General features: G+C 42.1%; 1 protein-coding gene across 2 annotated transcripts in view; it reads left to right on the forward strand.

The window, feature by feature from the left end:
• The window catches only part of CSMD2 (CUB and Sushi multiple domains 2), an 822,245-nt gene that overhangs the window by 788,932 nt on the left and 12,490 nt on the right, over positions 1-20,823 (forward strand). For both annotated transcript variants that reach the window (XM_034413370.3, XM_034413371.3), the window contains 8 exons: positions 5,794-5,970; positions 8,017-8,196; positions 10,362-10,535; positions 14,526-14,699; positions 15,301-15,374; positions 17,084-17,195; positions 18,937-19,116; positions 20,549-20,614. In XM_034413370.3, coding sequence (XP_034269261.2) covers positions 5,794-5,970; positions 8,017-8,196; positions 10,362-10,535; positions 14,526-14,699; positions 15,301-15,374; positions 17,084-17,195; positions 18,937-19,116; positions 20,549-20,614 — 1,137 coding nt within the window. The remainder of the gene's footprint in view (positions 1-5,793; positions 5,971-8,016; positions 8,197-10,361; positions 10,536-14,525; positions 14,700-15,300; positions 15,375-17,083; positions 17,196-18,936; positions 19,117-20,548; positions 20,615-20,823) is intronic.

Consider the following 20,823-nt stretch of genomic DNA (forward strand, 5'->3'; position numbering starts at 1 on the left):
GTTGGGAAAGAGTTCTCTTTTCATGGCCAGCTTTCCATGATGTTTCATTATCTCTGATTCAGGGGTGAAATCCAGCAGGTTCTGACAGGTTCTGGAGAACCGGTAGCAGAAATTTTGAGTAGTTCAGAGAACTGGCAAATACCACCTCTGGCTGGCCCCAGAGTGGGGTCGGAGTGGAGATTTTGCAATATCCTTCCCCCAGGAGTGGGGAGGGAATGGGGATTTTGCAGTATCCTTGCCTGGAGTGGGGTGGGAATGGAGATTTTGCAGTATCCTTCCCCTGCCATGCCCATCAAGCCAGAATCGGTAGTAAAAAAAAATGGATTTCACCACTGCTCTGATTGCAATTGTAAATAAATTTTTTTCAATAGAAGATGGTATCTGTAGCTCAGAATCCTACAACTGTGGAATCCTTGGTGCTCTCTGAGCTTATTTGTTTTCTTGCAGATGTTTCATTACCCAACTAGATAACATTCTTAGTACTGGTCAGTGGTGGGATGACTGCCCAGTGTACTGAGTGGGGGAAAAATGTACAGAGTTTGCAATATGGGATGAGTGTGAGCAAACCCAATGCTCATTAGCACTGATGATATTACTTACTTGAGTAATGAAACATCTGCAAACAAAGAACCAAGTGTAGAGAACATCAAGCATTTCCACAAATAATTTGTTTATTTAAAACTAAACCATATGGAACTATGAATAGAGGTAATTATCATATAAATAAGGATGTAATTTAAGATAGAGATATATAGAGATATAACTTTTGTAAATGTTTGTTCTGCTAGAGATACTGATACAGAAAAGCTGCTATTAGTGGAAAAAATTTGTTGTGTTGTCTTTCTATGTTTTTTTTTCCTGTGTGTTGTAATGTTGGAATTTCAATAAATACTTTTTTTTGTTGTTTTTTTTAAACTAAGCCATTTGAATGGGACACAAATGGGCTATACCAGGGATCTGCAACCTTAAACACTCAAAGAGCCATTTGGACCCATTTCCCACAGAAAAGAAAACACCGGGAGCCACAAAACCCTTCCTGTGCCTGACTATTTCTTGACCAGCCACAAAACTAGCAAATGTAGTTGAATTAAACCTTCTGTTTTCTTCTGAAACTTTTCTTTTCTTGGATTTATCCATAGTTGGCCTACTGGGGATTGAAAAGCTCAATAAATCATGTGCCAACGGGTGTCTCACATTGGTGGTTGTGATGCATATTTTGAGTGACAGGGAGCCGCAGCAGAGGGGTGAAAGAGCCACATCTGGCTCCAGAGCCACAGGTTGCTGACCCCTGGGCTATACCAAGACCAGCAGGATAATTCCTTGTTTGTTAAATGCCCCAAATTCTGTCTAAACAAGTCTATCATATGTTCTGGGTGACCATTCCCATTCCATTCCTTGAATGTTACCCTTATCCATTCCATCATCCCACCATTTCTCTTGCTTTCCAAGCAAACTGTGAGTGGCTGTTCAAAATGATGTGGAATTGTCAGCTCACAAACAAGGACTTGAAAAGACATTCCACTGCATCTTGTTCCAAAGCTAGATTTCAGCAAAGACAGTGTAATCTTTTAAAGGAAAGACTCTTGAGCCATTGATTGAATGGCAAAGAAAACGCTGCAGGGAGCATTCAGACCATTAATTCAGAAGAGGTGTCAGAATAACAGGTTGGATCTTAGGCAAATGAATCTCCAAGGGAAACGGCTGTTTTAGTACATCTATTTAATTGAGGAGATAACAGCAAATTCATCTATGCAAATTTATATAGATATACATTTCTTTTATAAGGTTTTTACCCATTTAAGATCCAGGGCATTTGAAAAGCCACATGTTCTGGAGAGGCTGTGCATTTTTTTTTCCTTAGGGGAAGGACTTTTAAATTTGCACATGGTTGCAGTAAAATGTGGTTGTTTGAATGATCTGTTCTGTTGAGGAAAATGCTGGCTTTGTAGGGAGAGATCACCCTAAAAACTCTGTTGACTGTAACAGAGAATCTAATGCTGATGCCTAACTTAAAGGAACTGTATGAGAACTGTATGATGTTGAGACTCTAGAACAGGGGTTTGCAACCTTAAACACTCAAAGAGCCATTTGGACTCATTTCCCACAGAAAAGAAAACACAGGGAGCCACAAAACCCTCCCCGTGCCTGACTATTTCCTTAGCAGCCACAAAACTAGCATATGTAGTTAAATTAAACATTCTGTTTTCTTCTGAAACTTTTCTTTTCTTGGATTTATCCATGGTTGGCCTACCGGGGGTTGAAAAGCTCAATAAATCACGTGCAGGCAGGTGTCACACATTGGCGGTTGTGACACATATTTTGAGTGTCAGGGAGCCGCAGCAGAGGGGTGAAAGAGCCACATGCGGCTCCAGAGCTGCAGGTTGCTGACCCCTGTTCTAGAAAGAGTGCAAAGAAGAGCAACCAGGATGATTAAGGGACTGGAGGCGAAAATATACAATGAACGGTTGCAGGAACTGGGCATGGCTAGTCTAGTGAAGAGAAGGACCAGGGGAGACAGGAGTGTTCCAATATTTGAGGGGCAGCCACAGAGAGGAGGGGTTCAAGCTATTTTCCAAGGCACCTGAAGGCCAGACAAGGAATAATGGATGGAAACTGACCAAGGAGAGATTCAACCTAGAAATGAGGAGGAACTTTCTGACAGTGAGAACAATCAACCAATGGAACAGAAGTTGCCTTCGGAAGTTGTAGGAGCTTCATCACTTGAGACTTTCAAGAAAAGATTGGACTGCCCTTTGTCAGAAATGGTGTAGGGTCTCCTGCTTGAGTTGAGGAGGGTTGGACTAGATGACCTATAAGGTCCCTTCCAACTCTGTTAGTCTCTCTGTATTAAGTTTATGGAATAAAAACACATCCATGCAAAATCCCAACTTGTAGTTTTGTACAAATCTTTCACAATGTTTTATAACATATTCAAAGGAAGAAGAAACCAGTTGAGGAATACAGAATGCAATATTCGATAGGAGATAAGTGTGGAATTTGATTTGTTTATTTTCCAAGACATATTAAAATACACATTCTACCATGGTTTAAACGTGTCCCATAGCTCAATCCTCTTCAGATGTCCATCACACTCCAAATGATGGCTTTTACATCTTGATATGTATATTTAGGACGAGCTGGACATCCGTGCTTCGCTACAAAACTATGTGCTTGGGCTTGATAAATTGACACTTGCAGCCTGAAACAATGTAGAATGTGTAACTCAGTAGCATCAGAGTGTGTTAATATAATGGAACTGGCAGTTGGAACAGAGGGGAAGGGGGAGTAGAATGTCCAAGCCTGCAGCATCCATCGATATTCATCTGGCTAACAACCTGTCAGTGTGTAAGAGAGTTGAGGGGTGTTTAGAAACTCAAACAGTCTTTGCTGTGTGAGCAAAAAGGAGACAGGAAGGAGGCTGGGCATGGCTTAGCTCAATTGTTCTGTAGTAAAGCTGCTTGCTGCTGTGAAAGTAAAACTGAAACTGAAACTGAAAGTCCTCTCCTCTGCTTGTGTTTTGCATTTGAAACAGATTTCTTTTCAGGTGGGGAGGGGGAGTAGAACTCCTTAGCATCAGAGCGTGTTAATAATAATATAGGCAATACTAATGCTCTGATGGTCATTTTGAAAAATCCTTTCATAGTGAGCACCTAGAAGCCAAGAGGAATATACATGGTAAATTTCAAGTTTGTAGGCTTTACGGTTCTGGAGATTTTGTGATTACGGCGTGAGTGGTTTTCGTTTTTATATATATAGATTGTAACTCAAGAAATTAATCCAACCCTCATAACCAAGGGAGCATTTTCAGTCTTCTCCATACTGGGACTCTTCAGATATCCTATAACAGCAACACCCAGTACAGGTAGTCCACGATTTACAACAGTTCATTTAGTGACTGTTGAAAGTTGCAATGACAATGTCAGCCTCAGCTTTGCCTGCTTCAGCTGCCATAAGAAACGGGGGAGGGATTAGTATGGGGGCGAAGGGTGGGAAGATGCAGGAGGTGTTTTTTTTTTCCTTGTAGGACGTGTCTTCATAAGAAACGAAAGTGAATCTTCAAAGGGGACGGCTGACCAACTGCCCTACATTCCTGATGAATGACGCTGCCAGACGTGATGCCACCTGACCTTTGGGAGACCTTTGGATTGGCTGATGATCAATGGACACGGGGGGGGGAAGCTTAGTAGATGCATTTCGCGCGTTTTGCTCACTTCCAGCTTTACCTGGGTTGCGATCATTTCATATTCAGTAAAAGTACTAATCTCTTCAAAATGTTTGAGTTTGGGTTTTTCTTTCCTGGATATTGAAGGAAGCATACCTGACAGACACTGAAAAGTGACTTATGACCATTTTTCATAGTTACAACCAGTGGTAGGATTCAGCCAGTTCGCACCACTTCAGGAGAACCAGTTGTTAACTTTCTGAGCAGTTTGGCAAACTGGTTGTTGGAAGAAATCATTAGGGCAGAGAACCGGTTGTTGAATTACTTGAATCCCACCACTGGTTACAACCTTCGTAGCTTCCCCATGATCATGTGATCAAAATTCAGATGCTTGGCAGCTAGTTCATACTTATGACCATTGCTATGCCCCAAGGTCATGCGATCATCTTTTGCAACCTTTTGACGAGCAAAGTCAATGGGGAAGCCAGATTCACTTAACAACCGGGTGACTAACTTATCAACTGCAATGATTCGCTTAACAACTGTGGCAAGGAAGGTCGTAAAATGGGACAAAACTCACTTAACAAATGTCTCGCTTAACAACAGAAATTTTGAGCTCAATTGTGGTCGTAAATTGAAGACTATCTGTATGGGACTTCCAGATGTGTTCTAAAAGGAAATGTACTCTGATGCCTTTCTCCATTTGCTTTTAGCTATGGTACTGAATTGTCCTAGCAAGCTTTGTTCCCTGTGTAATCTTTCCATGACATTGTCTTCACCTGAATTAGAATTAAGTCACTCTTAGCTGTACCAGAGTTAAAGTCATGTTCTTCCCCAACACACATGTGCATACCTTAATTGTTAACAATGTTCAAAGGTGATAAACTCATTACCTTGATGAGAAGTTAGAAGATTGCAGTGACTTGAAACAAAGGCATTACAATAGAAAGAGGGTTGGCAATGGCGATAGTCCAGGGCTCAGCAACCTGCGGTTCTGGAGCCGCATGTGGCTCTTTCACCCCTCTGCTGCGGCTCCCTGTCACTCAAAATATGCATCACAACCACCAATGTGCGACACCCGTCAGCACACAATTTAGTGAGCTTTTCAACCCCTGGTAGGCCAACCATGGATAAATCCAAGAAAAGAAAAAGTTTCAGAAGAAAACAGAAGGTTTAATTCAACTAGTTTTGTGGCCGCTCAAGAAATAGTCAGGCATGGGAAGGGTTTTGTGGCTCCCGGTGTTTTCTTTTCTGTGGGAAATGGGTCCAAATGGCTCTTTGAGTGGTTAAGGTTGCAGACCCCTGCAATAGTCAATGACATGCTGGTATAATTTTCTGTCAGCTCAAGTATATGTGAACAGCAGCTCAGCAGGGTTCACCACTATGCCTTGGTGCAAAGCCCTTGCTTTACGCTTGAGGGCTCTATCTTCAGCCTTTAGTTTTAGAGAAGTAGAATCAGAATGCGATCTTCTTCTGCCCAACATCTTGGATAAATGTTGCAAGTCCCAACGGAAAGCACAGATACACCCATCAGATCTCTCTAATTCTGCACGTTAATGAAAATGCTTCATAGCCACATATATTGTTGCACTCTTTTGACTGAAGCTTCATTTGTTAATTATTGGTTGCAGTGATATCATGTGGGAACCCTGGGACGCCCAGCAACTCAAGGGTATTATTCAATGACGGCCTGGTGTTCTCCAGCTCCATCATATACAAGTGTCGCGATGGCTATTATTCCACAGGTGTGCTCAGCAGGCATTGTACTGTCAATGGAACCTGGACCGGGAGTACCCCAGAATGCACAGGTGAGTTGGTCAAAGGAAGATGTTAGCTGTTGTGGTCGCATGGCCAACCACACTCTAGTCTCCATTTTCATGAAGCCTATCTAAACCACAAAGTGTCAGTAAAGACACTTGAAGGACATTTCTTTGAAGTTTGGATTGTATACATTCTAGTGGTGTGAAACTGGAAAAGGGACCCAGTTGGACGTAATAGAGAAGCTATGCTAATATCTTGGCATCAACTAATTTGAGAACTATAGGTGTATAATAGCCATTTCTTGCCTTAAAGTATTTAACAATGTCAGACGAATTCCTCTGTGCATTTTCAGCAATGTAGTTCCCATGGAGCTTCCAATTTGACAGTAGAATTATGAACAATCCTCAGTTATTTTATTCCTGTGGCTATATATGTTCCACAAAAAGGTTCTTGAGGCCTTTGGCATCTTGAGACCATGATGTTAGCTTTCTGATAATTGTGTTCTGGTTGGTATTCCTGGCAATATTTGTTATGGTCCGCCAGCAGCCCGCCAAGCTAGCAGCGGAGTCAAACAATGAGGAGGCTGGGGAGGAACATGGGCCAGTCCTGGAGTCTGGGGAAGGCTCGGATGAGGGCTTTGTGTTGGAGCCAGAGATGGGGCCAGGGCCATCTGGAAGTTATGTGTGGACCCCAGAGCCTCCAGAGTCGGATATCAGAGAGGCAGAGGAACAGGAGGAGCCTGTTCCTAATGCGCGCATGCGCAGAGCTGCCAGAAGGCAAGAACAGTTAAAACTAAAGGGACGACTCGGGAGTAAGGCCTAGAGATGATTAGCTCCTCCCATAAGGCTTAAAAGAGGAGCAAAGGCACATGGGCCCTTTGCAGGAAAGCAACGTTGTTAATTCTGTTCCCAGTCGGCATCTCTGTCTGATTCTGGACTCTGTGTGGCTTTGCCAAGTAGGTCTTAGGCAGCGTGTCAAGGGAGATAAAGGTTGGTGATTATCCCATAGGACTTCTCTCAAAAGACTTTTTGCAACTAATTGGGACTCAGCTGTGAATGAACGTAATTCACAGCTGTTGCAATAAAAGAGGTTTTTGGGACTACTCATGTGTTTTAATGACTCAGGAAGCCGAGGTTACAACAATTCTATGCTAGGTGATTTTCAAGACCAACAAACATTATTGAACATATCCCTGGATCACCTGCATAGAATACAACAGAAATATCTCTTCAGGGAGAGAGAATTCACATTGTGGAGAGGTCCCATTATGAAATTAATGTATAAAGTGAATAGGAGTGAGATTAATATGCAGCTTTGTTTAACACATTTCTTGGTTTCAATAACATTGCGTAAAATGGCCTTGGTGGCTACAACTTTCTTTGAGTAACGTGCCTTCATGTAGCATAGATATTAGATAAAGTCAATGCTGGTTGGTCTAGGAAGCTTGTACCTTTTCCCATAATTTAACTTAGAAGATAGCAGCAAATTCTGCTTTGAAATCTCTAAAAGCAAAATAAAGAGAGGTTGTGTTGCAGAAGTATTTCTCCAATACGATGCTCAAATGTAAGGCACTGATCAATAACGGATCAACTAGCCTGCTCCTTTGTCAGCAAGTTTTCTTGTTCCAGCCAATCCTAAAATTTCCATTGTAGATGTCCTGCATCGAGCTTGCTGGCTGTCTTAAGAGGGCTAATAATTAACAAGATAATCTATTTCCCCCTTGTAACCAGAATTGAATTTTTGCAAGGAGGAGATAATAGCCACTCACAGATCAGAATTATGAGGGAATTTCTGTGTTTTTTAACTCCTGTAAATCACAGTTGAAATCACGAAGCCCTTCCCCCAATTTTGCAGGTAGTAAAAAGACTTGAAATATTTCCATTTGAAAAGGGACCCGGTGCAGAGCTAGCCATCACATTATTTAGGAATTAGATGGCTAGTTACTCCCTGCTGTCATTAAGTTTCACCATGGGAGAATATGTCTTGAACTTGAGGGCTGTTGTAAGAATTTGCTTAGCAACTATTATTAGCAACTATTTCATCAACCTTGCCTTTGAGATCTGCAACTGATCTTCTTTTTCTCCTTTTCCAAGTGATAAACTGTGGGGACCCTGGAGTACCAGCCAATGGCATCCGAATGGGCAACGATTTCACCTATAATAAGACTGTCACATTTCAGTGCATGCCAGGTTACATGATGGAGTCAGAAAGAGCTTCTACTTTAACTTGCACTAAGGACCGGACCTGGAATGGGACGAAACCTGTCTGCAAAGGTAAGGCCAATTTAATCGCACATTAGATCACATGTGGGAATTTATAGTTTACACCCGTGTTTCTCAACCTTGGTGACTTGAAGAAGCATGGCTGGGGAATTCTGGAAGTTGAAGTCCACACATCTTCAATCTACCAAGGTTGGGAAACATTGGTCTAGAACAGTGATGGCTAACCTTTTTGCCCACACCCATAATTCAATGTGCCCCATCCGCCTGAACTCCCCCCGCTTTTGGCACGCGATGGCATGGTGGGCCCAGTAGGCCCATTTTCCGCCCTCCCAGACTCCAGAGCCTTTCTAGGAGCCTGGGGAGGGCGAAAACAGCCTTCCCCACCCCCCTGGAGGCCCTCCGGAGGCCAGAAACAGCCTTTTTTCCCGACTTTCAGTGAGCCCGGAAGGCCCGAAAATCAGTTGGCCAGTGCACGCATGTGTGCTGGATCTGAGCTAGGGCAATGCTTGCGTGCCCACCGATATGGCTCTGTGTGCCACCTGTGGCATGCATGCCATAGGTTTGCCACCATGGGTATAGAAGCAGGGGTGTTAAACTGGCGGCCCATGGGCTGGATGTGTCACGTGCAGGCCACACCCATCCCAGCTCTGCAAAGGGGGGAAAAATGTCACAATACGTCACATGATGGCAACGTGACGGGGCGATTTTGACACCCATGGTCTAGACTAGAGCAAGGATGAGCAACTATGGTCCATTACAACCTGTGGACTTCAACTCCCAGAATTCCAGAACCAGCATGTCATAAAGGTCATAAAGGGGCTATAGTTGCCCAGCCCTTGTCTAGAGGAATCTTTCCCAGCCAGGTAGTCGCCAGATAGGATAAGGATAGGATAGAATAGAAGCCACAAAATCCAGATAGAGAAATTCTTTTTTCCCCTTACTCCCTCACTTCTTCAATTTGTTTAAAGAGAATTAGCCTCAGAAAGAACAGCTTGGAGAATATCTCATAGGCAGGATATGCATACCTGCTCCAGGTGATCAAAGAAGGTGTTGTGTATGTCAGTGGTGGGTTGCTCCCGGTTCTGTCTGGTTCTGGAGAACCAGTAGTAAAAGCAGAGGGAGACTCCGTCCACCCACCCGGACATCATAATTGACTATCTGTGCATGCGCAGAAGCATGTGCATGCTCCCGTTGCGAACCAGTAGTAAAGGTAAGTAGAACCCACCCCTGGTGTGTGTGTATTCTGCCTTTCACTGTTGTGCAATTGCTCCAGTACAGCTTTCCATGCTTCTGTCACGGGGGTAGGTTCTACTTACCTTTACTACCGGTTCGCAGCACGGCCATGCGCGCAGAAGCTTCTGCGCACGCGCAAAAGCGTTCTGATGATGTCGGGGTCGGTGGGTGGAGCCTCCCGCTGATTTTACTACTGGTTCTATAGAACCGGTGTGAACCGGGGGCAACCCACCACTGTTCTGTCCGAGATCTCAAGAGAATTCATCCATTATATTACTGCTGGAAGGGTGGGAGAGTTTTGTTCTTAAGAAATTTGTTGTAGAAATATTTCTTCCCCTTGAAAAATCTGGTAAAAACTGCCCACCAATTTCTTTAACCACAAGGTTGCTCATTGTTTTTTTTTTAAGAATCCTAAAGAAACCTTTTATGCCCATTTCTGTTCATGGCTCGCATTATTTTGAATCCCTGTGGTCAATGGAAAGCCAGGAAGGACTCGTTTCAAGAATAATCTGAGACTTTTGGAAAAAATTGGGATTAGAGGTGGATTCAGAAGCCATATATAAATTAGTCTTGGTTGCACATGGAAGCACATGATTCTCAAGAGTCTAGAAGTGATCATCCTGTCTAGTGTTAATGTCCTTCGTGCCAGGATTTCTGATGGCCCGTACAAGCATGTTTAAAATTTCCCCTACTTTATACCTAGGTGCTACAGATGGCCAATTTGCTATACGGTTACTTGCATGCTGTGGCCTTATTTAATTACTATCTGTATTTCAGCAACATTTATTTATTTATTTGACCAAATAGAAAGAACAGGGTAACATCTGTGAATTCTAGCCCTTTGAAGAAGGCGCTTTGCAGCTATGACAAAAAGTTCCTTCAATATGTAGACCACACTCACATGACCATGATAAGAAACCCTAGAAAAAGAATTCTAACCTTCTAGGTCTCTTGTTGAGTTCAATGTGACTTTTTCTCCCTAGCTATCATCTGCAAATCTCCACAAATCGTTTCCAATGGAAGAGTCATGGGCTCAGATTTCAGTTGGGGCTCAAGTATCAGTTATACCTGTCTGGAAGGCTACCAGCTCTCCTTAGCTGCTGTTTTGACCTGTGAAGGAAATGGATCATGGAGTGGAGAAATCCCACAGTGTTTTCGTAAGTAGACCGTTCCAGTTGGACAAGGCATGAAGTCATGGGGCTTTTTATGTTATAAAGACATATCCATCATAAACTCTTGTTATCTGACTGGTCAAAAGACAGGCTCCAGTCTTTAGTGAGTACCTGTTCTGACCTAGGCTCCCTTAAAAAGCAGGAAGCAGAGTCTTGATCCCGGCAAAACTCCTTTTATTTACATGACTGTGAATTCCTTTCATTCACAGTCAGCAAGTCTTGGCAAACAGTTTTTCAGAAGAATATTTATCAACACAAACCTTATCTCGCTTGGAAAGCTGCCAGATAACCAGTTTCCAAACACAGTGTAAGGCAAAACTTGGCACAGAGTCTCTTACAGTCATGAACAAAACTTTTCCACTCTTGAAATGACTGAATGAACAAATTGTTTCCTGCAAAAACCCACTCCCTGTTCGCTCCTCCTTTGTTTCCTATGGGAGGAGCCAATCACCTCCGAGATTTGGCTTTACTCCCAAGTCGACCCTGCTTTCTTAGTTGTTCTTGTCTTCTGGCAGCTCTGTGCATGTGCACACTGGGAACAGGCTCCAGCTGTTCCTCTGCCTCTGATGCAGAGCCCTCCTCCAAACTTTCCCCAGCCCCCAGGACTAGCTCATGTTCCTCCCCAACTTCCTCACTGTCTGATTCTGCTGCCAGCTCTACTGGCCACCGACGGGCCACAACAGAACCCATCAAAAATGCTGCTCTGCCATTATAGTTAGAGATTATTTTTAAAAAGAACAACAGAGAGAGCGAGGGGCACCATGCTGCTTGTCTGAATGTTGCTGTGAGCCAGAAGAATCATCTTAGCTGCTCCCTGAGGGCCAGGGAAAAACACTTAGGTGAAAAGTTTTCTGGTTTATTTATTCCATTTTACACAAACTTCTTTCAGTTGCACAAGGCAGTTGGATCACATTCCACTAAAATGCTTACCCTATTCCCTCATCTCTCCTAATTGTTAAAGGCCTCCACTGGCAAACTTTAACTCAAACACTTCCAAAGTCCTTTTCCCACTCTCTTCTTGAACCAAGCAAAATGAGCCCATTTTCAAACTCAGCAGAAGAGCTAAGTTCTGCTGGAAAATTTGGCCTTCGGTATCCAAGAAGTATTAGAAGATGCTATCAAACCTTTTTGGAGAATTATAAATCAACAATGTCCACTGCATATAAGGAAAATCGATATAGATGGCATATGCCCAGTGGTGGGATTCAGCCAGTACACACCACTTCGGGAGAACCGGTTGTTAACTTTCTGAGCAGTTTGGTGAACTGGTTGTTGGAAGAAATCATTAGGGCAGAGAACCGGTTGTTAAATTATTTGAATCCCACCACTGCATATGCCCCCTGAGAAACTGGCAAAAATGTTTAAAGATAAATAATCTCAATGTTGGAAATGTCACCAGTTACCAGGTTCTTATTACCATATGTGGTGGACATGTCCAGAAGCTAAAAATTATTGGAACGCAACTAAGATATGGCTGGAAGAAATGATACAACAATGTATTGATTCCAAACCAGAGCTGTTCCTACTGGGAACAGCTTTTCCTTTTTTCCTCCAGAAAAAATTAGCAAAGAACATATTTATTTGATTATACATGTAATAACAGCTGCAAGGATTGTTTATGCACAACACTGGAAAGCAAAGAAAATACCTTTGAAAGGAGAAGTAATTAAAAACAACGTAGATTGTGCAGAAATAAATAGATTGACTTTGATGATTAAAGAAAGAGAAGATTCAGAATACTTTAAGATATTGAATCAATTCTACTATTGGTTAGAAAAGAGATATAAGTAAGTAAATTAATAGTTAGGTATAAAAATGCTATAATCAGAATATTTTGTTAGTGATGAATTATTGTAATTGATTGAATGAGAATGAAGGCAGAAGAAATAATAAAAAGAAGAACGATTGGAGACAACACCGAGATGTCACATGGAAGGAATGATTGATGTATTAGATGTTTGTTTGTTTAAAAAATAAAAAACTTTTAATTTTTTAAAAAAACCTCTTTGGAAGAGAAGTCCGAAAGCAAAGGTGTGGCATTAAAGGAAAGGGATCAGTTCAGAGTTTTATGAGAAGGGAAGCTAGCCTGCAATTGTGTGGAATTTTTGTGTCAGTGCTGGTGTGCTAAGATGCTTTTTTTTCCCCCACCCAGACATTTGGAAAAACATGAGCTTTTGTCTGGCATTTCTTGTTCCACCTGCTGCAGAAGAAACAGGCTTTCCTGTTCAATATAGGGCCACATGGTGCTTTGCCTTTACACAACGGAAGATCTGTTTTTGAATTCAAGCAAAAGCAAGCAAGGAAATTGAAGCTAGCCTTCTGTTCTCTCGTCAGCCCGTCTGCCAGGAGAGAGTAGGAAGGTGGAATAGATTAAACATTCACTGACAATGAAACACAGCATGCAGAGAGAAGCTGGCCACTCTCTTCCGCTAGCCAGGTTACAAATGTCCTCTAAACCAAAGGTCTCCAACCTTGGCAACTTTAAGCCTGGAAGACTTCATTCTGGGAGTTGAAGTCCACCAGGCTTAAAGTTGCCAAGGTTGGAAACCCCTGCTCTAAACTGAGAGTCCCCAACGTAACACTTGTAGGTGTCAGAGTGCCATGGATATTTTTCTAGGTACCAGTCAGGGTCCATTTTTACTTTTCAAACTTTTATTATTCAAATTTTAAACACAATGTAAGTGTGAACTTACTGCAACATACTGCAATGTAGGGCTGTGAAAGTTGGACCAAAAGAAAGGCTGAGCGCCTAAGAATTGAGGCCTTTGAACTCTGGTGCTGGAGAAGACTCCTGCGAGTCCCTTGGACTGCAAGGCGATCCAACCGGTCAGTCCTAGAGGAGATCAACCCTGACTGCTCTTTAGAAGGCCAGATCCTGAAGATGAAACTCAAATACTTTGGCCACCTAATGAGAAGGAAGGACTCCCTGGAGAAGAGCCTAATGCTGGGGAAGATTGAGTGCAAAAGAAGAAAGGGATGACAGAGAACGTGGTGGCTGGCTGGAGTCACTGAAGCAGTTGGTGTGAGCTTAAATGGACTCCAGAAGATGGTAGAGGACAGGAAGGCCTGGATGAACGTTGTCCATGGGGTCACGATGCGTCAGACATGACTTCGCAACTAACAACAAAGTGTGAATTCCAGACTCACCTTTATTTCCAAAACTGACCTTGGATTCTGTATAAACGTCATAGGTATTCTTAGAACATCACAACAATAGTTCTTCATTTTCTTTATGTACTGGTGGAATCTATCCACTGAGCTGAGAAAAAGACAAAAGCAAACTGAGATATAAAGATATTGGAATTTTGTGATTATCCACTCCCTCCCCATTGTGACAATTCATAGTTATCATTTTCCTTGTAAAGGAAAATTTCCCCATGATTTGAGTGGAAACCACACAATCTGCTTCAGTCAAGCTTATTTAAGCAGGACTGGGGAGAGACCACCAGGATCTGCCCACTGAAGTAGGATACAAGCAACCTTTTTACCATTGTATAATAAATGCTGACCAGTAATTTTCTGTTTTTGGTGAAATAATAAGAATAAAATGGAGATTGGCAGTAGTTCGTTTTTGTGGCTAGTTACGTCCTGGTTCCCATCTAAAAATATTAGTGCTGATTTAAGATAATTTATGAGGAACTTCCAATTTAGATTATCGAACGCTTTTTGTGTGTCCACAAATATCAGCGTTAGTTGCTTCTCAGGATGGGCCTCATAATATTCCAGCACATTCAGGAACTTTACTTGAGTTCAGGAGTTTAGAGGTCATGGTTCAGGTCTTCGTCTTACTTCTTCATCTGCACACCCAAAATGTATTCAATATGTTATATTTCCCTACTGGTCCAAAAGAGTTAGGGTTCTTGACTCACTGGCTGCATGCACCAGACATAGGATGTTACAAGAGGTTGGTGTGGTTAGAGATCTTATCCCAATGAAATGTCTCTCACTGAGGTCCTTCGACCATTCTTTTTGCAGCTGTCTTTTGTGGCGATCCAGGAATCCCAGCAGACGGGCGACGTGAAGATCGAGGTTTTACTTACCGCTCCTCTGTCTCTTATTCCTGTCTGCCCCCATTAGTGCTGGTGGGATCAGCTCGGAGGTTCTGCCAGGCTGATGGATCATGGAGTGGGACCCAGCCAAGCTGCATCGGTAACAAGATGGGACTTTATTGGGGAACAAAATAATAAAAATGCCTCTGCAAGTAATTTTGCACTTACATGACTCTGGGAGTACGCACACGCGGGGGAATGCTGGAAACTGGAAGAGCAGCTCCCTGGCGCGCATGCGCACGCCGGAAACCTGAGCTTCCAGTTTCCAGTATGTGCATGCATGCCAGTCACCTGGTCTTCCAGTTTCTGGCATGCATGCGTGCACTAAGATCAGCTGACTGACGCACATGCGTGCCTCAGAAACCAGAAGCTGCTCTTCCAGTTTTCAGCGCAAAACTGGGCCAGCCAATGAGCGATGGCTGGCGGGCCCGGAGAGATGCCTCTGTGTGCCACTTCCAGCATGTGTGCCATAAGTTCACCATCACTGCCCTAGAACCAGAAGAAGACTTCAGAAGAGCTGGAGTCTACATGAAGTGTCTTTACCTTTGTGCCATGAAGTGTCTCACTGAGGCAGAGCAGAGCTCTCTCTCTCTCTCTCTCTCTCTCTCTCTCTCTCTCTCTCTCTCTCACACACACACACACACACACACACACACACACAAATGAATTAAGCACTTACATTTGTTTGTTGTTCTTTTCAGATGCAAGTGTTACAACCTGCATGGATCCAGGTGTGCCCCTTTTTGGAATTCAAAACAATTCCCAAGGTTATCAGGTAATATATGATCATCTTCCCTCCCTCCCTCCCTCCCTCTTTTCTTTTCTTCTCTCCTTCACCCTGAACAATCTTCTTTATCTATATAATATAGCCGAAACTGCTAATTTGTCATCCTTAATCCAGGGGCTGAATATATTCATTCTCCTTTTATGCAAAACACAGACAGTGATGATCTCTCTTTGGAGAGTTGTTATCTCTTGATTAAGCTGTTTTGTGAGGGAGACAATAGGAGGATTTTGCCGGAGGGACCTTTGATTAGATTCAGAGGTGGTCCTTGATGATGCTTGTGCTTCTAATGGAGACAGAATCAAATAGACTTGCCTCCCTTAGTAAATAATAAGGCATCTCAAGATGGAGGAAATCTATGCAGGGAGTCCTCGACTTACAACTGTGATTGAACCCACAATTTGAATTGTAAATCAGAGCAGCCATAAAATGGGTCATTATATGACCAGACCCAATTTTGTGACCATTTTTGCGGTGGTCATTAAGTGGTTGCATAAGTGATCATTATTAAGTGAACCCATTGTTTGCTATAGGAAAGTTGTTGCCAGAAACAAGAAGGAAACATCCGTTTCCTTCAAAAGCATCATCAATTGAAATCATGTGAGATGCTGCAAATGGCCGTAAATTTGGGCCGATTGCTGAGCAACAAAATTGTGGTCATGTGGCATGGGTGATGGGCCCAGATATAGGAACTTTGAATCTGGATCGTAAATAACTTTTTTTGGAGTCCATCATAATTTTGAATTATTATTATTTTTTTTTAAATTTGATTTATATGCCGCCCTTCTCCGGAGACTCAGGGCAGCTTACAATGCACTAAGCAATAGCCTTCATCCTTTTGTATATTTATACAAAGTCAGCTTATTGCCCCCACAACTGGGTCCTCAATTTACCTACCTTAGAAAGGATGGAAGGCTGAGTCAACCTTGAGCCTGACGAGATTCAAACCTGCAGTAATTGCAGGCAGCTGGTCTTAATAACAGGGTGCTTTAGACCACTGTACTTCCAAGGCTCTTTTTTTTTTTGCTTAGTAACCACTCGTAAATCAAGGACTACCTGTATGGCCACTAAAGAGTCAACACTGACTTGATGGCCCATGACCAACTCACACAAAGTTGATATGAACACAGGAGAACTCCCCATTCTGCATACGAGAGGACAGTAGCTTTATGAAAAAGATTGATAATCTTTTCATGTTGTTGGCACCACTGCCTAGTCTCACACGATGGGGATTCCCCCTTCCTTTCCCCAAATTGAAAATTTAAACGGCCAAACATTTGTGAGTTTATGAAATATGTTAACCTCTTTGAGAGGCCACTGGAATTTCATGAGATTTGATCACATCTTGAAAAAGAACTGTTCAAAATATGTTATGTGTGAGAAGCTCATTGTGTGACTAGAATCATGAGCCCAAATTATTCCACACGGCAACATTTTGTTACATGTTCCACTAGTTTTTTGTCTGAAACCACAAACTTATCTTTCAAGTCTGAGTCACTCAAGAGCAAAAGGCCACTGTAAGCTAAATCAAGTTCAGACCTGGCTTGATCACTTTTTCAAGGACAGGTCTGTAGGGTAATATGTGAGGTTGAATTACCCATCTTTAACTAGATCAGTTGCTTTAACTAGATGAATGGCTATATTCACTCATGCTATATTCACACAACATGCTAAATTTGCATTATTTCTCATTGCAATAGGTTGGAAGTGTCATCTACTTCAAGTGTCATAAAGGATATCTGCTGCAAGGGTCCACCACCAGAACCTGCCTTCCAAATCTGACATGGAGTGGAATTCAACCAAACTGCATCCGTAAGTCTTCGCTACCTCAGTGTTGGCAGAACAGTTGATGCCATTGAATTTCAACCTCAGCCACTTGAAGATGTGTGAACTTCAACTCCCATAATCCTTCAGTCTGTCTGGGGTATTCTGGGAGTTGTAGGCCATACATTTTCAAGTGGCTGCGGATGAGCACTGCTCCGTGCTAAGAATCCAGGTTTGCAGTATACAGTAGTGGCCAAAATTGTTTGGGGAAAGTGTATTTTTGAGGTTTGATGGCTAATAGCACCACTTTTTTTTTTGGAGTTTCAAGATAATCATATTCCACTGCTGGAATGTGGAATGGCCTGGGAATAGCCCAGAACCTAACCCAATTGAAAATCTAAGAAGCTGAGTAAAGAAACTTGCTAGTCAGAAGTGACCCAGCAACAAAACCCAGTTAATAGAAGCAATCATTCAATCTTGGTTTCACATTATAACAGCTGCAGAACTAAAAGACTTGGTTCACTCCATGGGAAGACGTTGTAAGGCCATAATTCATGCTAAAGATTACCCAACTAAGTATTAACTGACAGGGTGATAATTTTTGTATATCTTGTTTTTTCTACGTGTTTCACTTTTCTTCTTTATACTGTAACTGCTATTCTAATAGCAAATCCTTCATAAAAGTTATTGCATTACATTCTTGATTAAATTAACTTTCCATTGATATATAATTTTATGGTACTACTCCCCCCCCCAAAAAATGCTGGTGTTATTAGCTAGTTTTAGAAAATACACTTTTCCCAAAAGGTTTCCACAATTTTGGCCACCACTGTATACTTAGATGGCAGATCTTCATTTTTTGCTGCCTGGATAGATAATGTGGGAATGAGAAAATGCAAACCAGCCTTTACAGACGAATCCCAGAAAGCAAGGATGAATGAAGCGTCAGAAGGCATTGTTTCAGAAGATGCCTCCTTCTGAGTCAGGCCAGCACTTGGCTATAGACAGGCTTCAATCTTCACCCAACCAGCAGCCTTTCCCAATCTGGTGCTCTTCAGGTGAAATACCTGTCATTTCCAAATAACATCGGCAATCTCCCGGGAGTTCTGGGGGATGTAGTCAAAACAGATCTGGAGGATACCAGGTTGGGAAAGCTAACTTCTGCCCTTTCTTAGGCCTGGTAATGGTGGGTCCATGAATAGAATAGAATAGAATAGAATAGAATAGAATAGAATAGAATAGAATAGAATAGAATAGAATAGAATAGAATAGAATAGAATAGAATAGAATAGAATAGAATTTTTTATTGGCCAAGTGTAGGACACACAAAGAATTTGTCTTGGTGCATACGCTCTCAATGTACATAAAAGAAAAGATACATTCATCAAGAATCATAAGGTACAACACTTAATGATAGTCCTAGGGTACAAAGAAGCAATCAGGAAACTTAGTAAATAGTTTGACAGTGTTGAGGGAATTATTTGTTTAGCAGAGTGATGGCATTCGGGGGAAAACTGTCCTTGTGTCTAGTTGTTCTGGTGTGCAGTGCTCTATAGCATCGTTTTGAGGGTAGGAGTTGAAACAGTTTATGTCCAGGATGTGAGGGTTCTGTAGATATTTTCACAGCCCTCTTTTTGACTTGTGCAGTATACAGGTCCTCAATGGAAGGCAGGTTGGTAGCAATTGTTATTTCTGCAGTTCTAATTATCCTCTGAAGTCTGTGTCTGTGTTGTTGGGTTGCAGAGCCAAACCAGACAGTTATGAGATGCTTTCCTCCATGTCTTTGTAGCACACAACTGCAAGGAACCAGATACCCCAGCCCATGCCAATGTGGGTGCTCTGGACCTGCCTTCGCTGGGATACACCTTGATCTATTCGTGCCAGAGTGGCTTTTATCTCACTGGAGGATCAGAGCATCGGACTTGTAAGGCTGATGGCAGCTGGACAGGGAAGCCTCCCATTTGCCTGGGTAAACAAAGCTGCCAACGGAAAGACAGCTACAAAACATCTACATAATAAGATGTCTACAAAACATCTTATTCTTTCCACTTGAAATTCATCTGTTGCATTTCAGCCATGTGTTTCAGGGACAAATCACTCTATTTCTGTCCCCTGTTCCCCAGACATAGAGGATTAAAAACTGCCTTGTTAGATCAGACCCAAAAGCCGATTTTGGGTCACCATTTTCCACCTTGGTAGCCAGAACATTAGAATTCTATGTGATTCTTTTTTCACTTCTGCTGCTCAGGGATAGAGTTGCCTTCTCACTCTGGAGGATCTCAACAATGTTCATATAACATAAATCTTCCTCTATCAGTGTTAATCCTTTATATCAGATTGTCCCCAACATACCTTGCACCTGGAGTAAACAAGGTTTTTGTGTGTGTGTGTTTTTTGTTTGCATATTATGAAGTTTTTCGCTGACCACTTTTGCCAGTTCAAATAGTGAAACAAAAAGTGGGGAGACCCCTTTTGTCTAACCTCTCATATCATCCATAATTATAGACCTAATAGGAAGAGAGTCTTCCTAGGCTAGAGAAGCAAACAAATCCACCTGGTAGCATTTTTTCCCTGTTTTTCTAACATGCTTAACTATGTTAAATTAAAAATATTAAATATTAGGAAGTTTGATCTAGTGCAGGGGTCTTCAACCTTAAACACTCAAAGAGCCATTTGGACCCATTTCCCACAGAAAAGAAAACACCGGGAGCCACAAAACCCTTCCTGTGCCTGACTATTTCTTGAGCGGCCACAAAACTAGCATATGTAGTTGAATTAAACCTTCTGTTTTCTTCTGAAACTTTTCTTTTCTTGGATTTATCCATAGTTGGCCTACCGGGTGTTGAAAAGCTCAATAAATCCTGTGCCGATGGGTGTCGCACATTGGCAGTTGTGATGCATATTTTGAGTGACAGGGAACCTCAGCAGAGGAGTGAAAGAGCCACATGCGGCTCCAGAGCCGCAGGTTGCTGACCCCTGATCTAGTGGTTAAGGCATCAAGATAGAAACTAGGAGACTCTGAGTACTAGTCTCACTTTAGGCATGAAAGCTGGCCAGGTTTCAGATATATTCAACATGGGAGGTGGAAGGTATGCTCACTGCCTTGAGTTATTTATAAAAATAACAAAGGGCTACAAAATAATTTAAAATGGGGGGGGAGAGGCAGTTCCAAAGGTAGTGGTTGCATTCACACAACATTCTAAGTTTGATTAGCTTATTTTACAAATTAATTCATGGTTCCATCTATTCTTCCAGAAAACAGAAAGTGGGTTAACTCAGAACCAAGTTGAAGAGAGCAAGGGATCACATAAGATCTTTCTTTATATTCATAGAATATTAATGTTCTCTTAATGATGTTTGTGTCACCTTATATGAATTCTTGCTTTGATTGTCCTTTTAAGCGGATGTCCGACCCAGCAGGCGACCTATGGGTGCTGCAAAGGATCAGCATCTTCCAAAAGTCTCAGGTATCTCTTTTTCCTAACTATCAAATCAATAAAAATATATTAAAAATGAAACAGCAGAGCAAATTACTTGGGTCTGTAAATAGATGGACACACTTGTCAATTTTCTTATAAAAGATGAAAAACTCAAATTATTCATTTTTTTAAAATGGATTTTCGGTATTTTAAATGGATGAGACTCTTAATGGCATTTCTTTTTTTTTTTTTTTAAT

This window comes from Pantherophis guttatus, chromosome 10 (genome assembly GCF_059756535.1).
Source record: "Pantherophis guttatus breed Tessera chromosome 10, ASM5975653v1, whole genome shotgun sequence".
NCBI lineage: Eukaryota > Metazoa > Chordata > Lepidosauria > Squamata > Colubridae > Pantherophis > Pantherophis guttatus.